Genomic DNA, 5,546 nt, shown 5'->3' with positions numbered 1-5,546 from the left:
TGATGGGACTCGGCCGTGCCGGGGCTGCCGCAGCGGCGAGGGCAGCGCGGAGCCCAGCGCGGAGCCCAGCGCGGCTCCCGGCTCCCGGCGCCGGGCCGCGGAGGCGCGCTGCCCCCGGGGCCGCGCGGAGGCAACGCGCCGCGCAGCCCCGGTTCGAGCGGATCGTAGCAATTCAGATATTAATAGCTGTAGTTTCTTCTTTATTCACTGCAGCGGTCCAGAGGGGCAGAATGCCACCCACACAGCCAACTCACGGGCAGTTCGCCTTGACAAACGGGGACCCTCTCAACTGCCATTCCTACCTATCCGGATATATCTCCCTTCTTCTGAGAGCAGAGCCCTACCCCACCTCCCGCTTTGGCAGCCAGTGCATGCAACCCAACAACATCATGGGCATCGAGAACATTTGCGAACTGGCGGCTCGGATGCTCTTCAGCGCCGTGGAGTGGGCCAGGAATATCCCCTTCTTCCCAGACCTCCAGATCACAGACCAGGTGGCCCTGCTGAGGCTGACCTGGAGCGAGTTGTTTGTGCTCAACGCTGCCCAGTGCTCCATGCCCCTCCACGTCGCCCCGCTCCTGGCAGCCGCCGGTCTCCACGCCTCGCCCATGTCCGCTGACCGAGTGGTCGCCTTTATGGACCACATACGAATCTTCCAAGAGCAGGTCGAAAAACTGAAAGCCTTGCACGTCGACTCCGCAGAGTATAGTTGTTTAAAGGCCATAGTCCTCTTCACCTCAGGTAGGCAGTCTTTCTTTGCTCTTCCTTTCCCCTCTTCCCCCCTCCCCAAAAAAAATAATACCCCCCCACCCCGGCCCCCTCTGCTTGGCTCGGGCCGGGCACAGCCGCCCCTGGCACCCCGGCCCTGCTCGCACGCAGCCGGGCAGGGGCGGCGGAGGCCCCACGCCAATCCCCTCCTCCCGGCCCCGAAAAACAAGATTTTATTTAACACTGGAGCTCTGGGTTGTTGCATTTAATGACACGCATCCGAACAGCAGCGAAATCGGTTTGGTGGTGTTAAATACGAGTCGTCCTATCAGCGGAACTACTCAAAAAAAAGGGGGGGGGATTTTTTTTGTTGTTGTTATGGGCAGCCAGGAAGGGGGAGAAAGAAAAKCCCTGCAGGATTAAAAATTGAATTTAAAAAAGGGGGGAGTTAAATGTGCAAAACTGAGTTTCAAATATGTTCCCTGCCATGTCGTAAAATAAAATAAATCAACTTCCCAAAGAGCTGTCTCTGATTTAAACTGAATGTGGCAGTGAGCAGTTCTGTGTCATTTAAGCTAAGGGGAAAAGTTTGCATTTGCACCCAGCAGGAACTGGATAGTCCAAAGGGAGTAGCGGGTTCGAAAAGATCATTACCATAAGTAGACAGGGATAGTATGAAAAAGTAAGAGGAGAGGACACTGAAGCTGCTGCTCCGCAGTGTAGTTCCGGGGTGGCACGACCATGCCTCTCCCGAAGAAAAAAGCTCGAGGTGTTTCTTAGATAATCAAAGGAGGGGGGAAATATGTGTCAACTTTTGCTGCCTTGAAATAGTGCATGAGTTATAAAGCAATAATTGAGTGCGTTGTGAAATCTAATTAGCTTGCACTGGGGTTTAACCTGAGTGAGTAATAAACCTGATATTAACTCTGGAGGCTAAATATTTTTTTTCTCTGAAAAAAAAAATCTGGTTGCTAATTTGTGCAATACGTTATCTCAGAYTGCTAACTTTAAGGTTGCATCGGCAACACACTGTGCTGGAGCCCTAGTAGTTTTGAGATTAAGTTTAAATACATATATAGTTATTCTGTAGCTCATTTGAAAGCTTGGGAAAGTGGCCACGCGATAAACATATGAATGGAAGCAGGACCTGTAAAATAATTACTCATCGGAGTTTTTTAAAGCCTGATATCAGGAAACAGGAAAAAAAATGTAGTTTATGTGGGAAAAGAAGGACTCACAATCCGTTCCTTGTTGTGTTAAAGGGGGTCTGGGGAACGAAGTCATTTTCTGGACTTTGTCCAGGTTCTGGGTCGTGACCTAAACTTCCTTTTATATATTATTGCTTTACACATAAAAAACTTCTTCTCTCCCCCTCCCAAATTACTTGTGCTCAAGTCCTAAGGTGATCAATTAGCAGGGCGCATCTAGCCACAGGGGCACAGGGARCCTGAGAGGGACCGTGTGGCTGAGGGGTGCTTATTTTATTTTCTGTCGTTTTTCTAGGATGCGTTTTCCTTTCCCTTGCTCAAGTGCTCAGCTAGGATCCCACACACGCGCACATCCGTCCCCAGCCCCTGGCCAGCACTCACCCACCCCCGCGCCGAGGAGCCCATTGCGAACCCTGCCTCTCTCCAAAATCACTTTTTAGCCTCCTGAGAAAACAATCGCCCGATCCTGTCGTAACCGCTTAATTTATTACTATTTTCAAAATGTGAGGCCTGGCGTGTAAATTGCCTCCCAACTAGATAAATGTTTCTTGTTATCTGATTCGGGGGAGAGAGCCACATGCAAAAAAATAGGGTTATGCATGCAGCTGCTGCAGCACCCCAATAAGAGCCACTGATGTAAAGCAGACGCACATAGATGCATAYAATGTTTGCTGCTGCCTCTTTTAAGGGGGGAAAAAAATCTGGGTTCTAATGACTCGCAGAATATGCATGTGTTAGCSCTGTGCCTAGGAAAGCCACAGGGAGGTCAGGTCACAACCTGTGCTCTTTCAGCACAGACGTCTCTGATTTAAAGGGAACTTATTGTATTTTAGCGTATCAGAAAAAAAAATGTCCAGACCCTATCAGGGAGTTTTCTTCTTGTAAGGGCCTTTAGGTTTAAAAAGAAGAAGAAGAGGAAAAAAAGAGGGGGGAGTGGAGGGGGGAAGAAAGAAAGAGAAAAGAAAAGAGGGGGGAAAAGAAACAGCTCAAATGAACAGAGAGATCACAGTTTGCATGGCTGCCTCTGAATAGGCTAAACTGACAAGATCAGTTTTAAAGGGCCACTTAAATCAGTTTCAAAGACTGAAGAAAAACGCGTTGTCTTCTTTGGGGGAGAATCTGTTGCTGGATCCGGGGCGCCATTATCTTTGGCTGGGCCAGTTTTTTTGATTATTATTATTTCTACCACTGTTATTAATATTCCTTCTCAGCACATGGTTAGGCTCTGTGCAATTATTTTCCAAGTAGAGGAGATATAGTGGCTTCCTATCCCCCTCTCTACTCAAGTCTTCCCTCCTCCCGCTAGCCTTCCCCCCTAAAAATATAGATAYACCAAATTATGCTTGGCCAGTATCTCGTTGTCAACCCCTCAGGTCTGTAGTGCAATTAGAAATCTCGAATCTTGGAGCTGTGTTCAATCCTAAAGGAGACCCTCCGGAAGAGAGAAATACAAACACACACAGACATGCACACATACACACACACGCACGCACACATGCACACACACACGCACACACACACACGCACACACACACACACACACACACAGATTGTCCCTTTTGGTAAAACCTACTTAAACTCTGGGGGGCAAGGTGATGGCGCACGAACTACACTGAAAAAAATCAAATTAAAATTTAAAAAAACTTTTTAATCTGATGATTGTTTTCTTTTTTCTTTTCTTTCTTTTTCTTTTTTTTTTTAATACACTTTCTTCTAGATGCCTGTGGTCTCTCTGATGTAGCCCATGTTGAAAGTTTACAGGAGAAGTCACAGTGTGCTTTGGAAGAGTATGTTAGGAGCCAGTATCCCAACCAGCCAACACGATTCGGGAAGCTATTACTACGTCTCCCCTCCCTTCGCACTGTCTCCTCTTCTGTCATAGAGCAATTGTTTTTCGTCCGTTTGGTAGGTAAAACCCCCATAGAAACCCTAATCAGGGATATGTTACTGTCTGGCAGCAGTTTTAACTGGCCTTATATGTCCATTCAATAAAATATTGGAGAGAGAAAAAAAATAATAAAAAATGAGAAGGGAGATGAAAGAGAGTGAAAGGAAAGCAAATGACGTTTGGGTTCTGGTTGTTTCTTAAATTTCCTTCTGCTAAGAAAGGATGTAAAAGGATGTTACAAGTTTGCTAAGAGAAGACAGGAAAAAATTAATGGACTGTGAATTAAAAAAGAGACTGTCAAATGAACTTTTACAGAATGCATTAAAAACTCCCGTGTCATTCAGAAAAAAACTTGCTACTTATCATTTTTTGTAAAAAATTAAAAAAGAAAGAAAAAAGAAAAAGAAAAAAGAGAAAGAAGAAGAAAAGAAACGAGGTTGGGTTTTTTCTTTTTTTCTTTTTTCTTCCTTTTTTCTTTTTTGGGGTAAACTTTTTAAAAAATTCTCGCTTAAAGTGCATTTAAAGGAAATTTGGAGAAAATTAGCAGAATGGCAGAAAGTAAGTCTTTTTTTTCCAAATTATTAATTGTCCTATGTGTCTATGTACCTATAGCTGTTCTTTTTTGTATTTTTCTGGTTTCAAACCAGTTTATTCTGTGGTTCTATAATAATTTTTGATATAATCTTGGCTTCTTAAAAAAAAAAAAAAAACTGTGTATCCTTAAAATATATGTTCTGAAAGAATTAAAACTGAGTCCACGAAAGTATCATAGGAAGAAAGGAAAACAGAAAAAAAACCCTCAACAACACAATGATGGAAGCGCACTTAAGGTGGTGACCCAAAATCTAGCTTGAAGCTGAGAGAGCTATAATTATATTGACCCGAATGAACCACACGTGTCATATAACTACCCCCAAATCTAGGTTTTTGATATTTCAGACAGAAAATGAACTGTGGGGATTTATTATAGGTAGAAGGAATTGTGTCCAAGACACATTACGGTTTTGATTTAAAAACAAACAAACAAGCAAAGTGAACTTTTGTAATTTGAATTGGGTTCCACATAGTTCTTCATGAATTGTTATTAAACTCCTCTATCTGTTTGTATATTTGCAAGCCCTTTGTATTATAATAATTGTTGATATTTTCCCTTTTTAAAAAATACCATTGAAATCAGCATGACAAAATAACACTGTTGGCACTTATAGATAACGTGATTGATTCAGTATCTTAGAGTTTACAGTTTTGTGTTTAAAAAAACTGAAGGTTTTTTTTTAAGTGCAACATTTCTGTATACTGTAAAAGTTATAATAACTGAACTGTTTGGTCGAGTCTTTGTGTGTTATATTCCAAGGAAAATTGAAAGTATTCAGAAATTAAAATATTATTTGATATCTGAAACTTGTTTGGCTGTCATAAATGTCTTTCAGAAACCACCTTACCTCTCTATAGTTTGCAGTCATTTAAGCCCATAGGCAATTGATTTGTTTACTTGTCACAGTAAGTTTGTAGCAGATGTATTGTAGTGTATTTACCTGTTTAATTCCGGGATGGGGGTGGAGGACTTAAGTTCGTGGTTTATCTGTGGTTTTAGGAAGTACTATGCTGAAATGGTAAACCATCAACCCCCATTCATCTAATCCTCTTGTTAATTAAAAATGGATTTTCTGGAAAAAAGGCCCTTATTTTTGTCACACTTAAGTGCCTGCGTAGGAAAGGTATTGTTGTGAAAAAAAGTATTA

General features: G+C 42.9%; 1 protein-coding gene across 2 annotated transcripts in view; it reads left to right on the top strand.

Moving 5' to 3' along the window:
* NR2F2 (nuclear receptor subfamily 2 group F member 2) overlaps window positions 1–5,205 on the top strand; it is a 12,078-nt gene extending 6,873 nt beyond the window's left edge. For both annotated transcript variants that reach the window (XM_085308631.1, XM_085308632.1), the window contains exons 2-3: window positions 214–741; window positions 3,634–5,205. In XM_085308631.1, the coding sequence (XP_085164757.1) occupies window positions 214–741; window positions 3,634–3,908 (803 nt within the window). In that variant the 3' untranslated portion in view covers window positions 3,909–5,205. The remainder of the gene's footprint in view (window positions 1–213; window positions 742–3,633) is intronic.
* The last annotated feature ends 341 nt before the right edge of the window (window positions 5,206–5,546 follow it).

Source organism: Rhea americana, unplaced genomic scaffold (genome assembly GCF_003343005.1).
Source record: "Rhea americana isolate MKP2758 unplaced genomic scaffold, rheAme1 scaffold_28, whole genome shotgun sequence".
Taxonomy (NCBI): domain Eukaryota; kingdom Metazoa; phylum Chordata; class Aves; order Rheiformes; family Rheidae; genus Rhea; species Rhea americana.
Note: the sequence above shows the minus strand (reverse complement) of the source record. Positions and strands in the feature narration are given on the sequence as shown.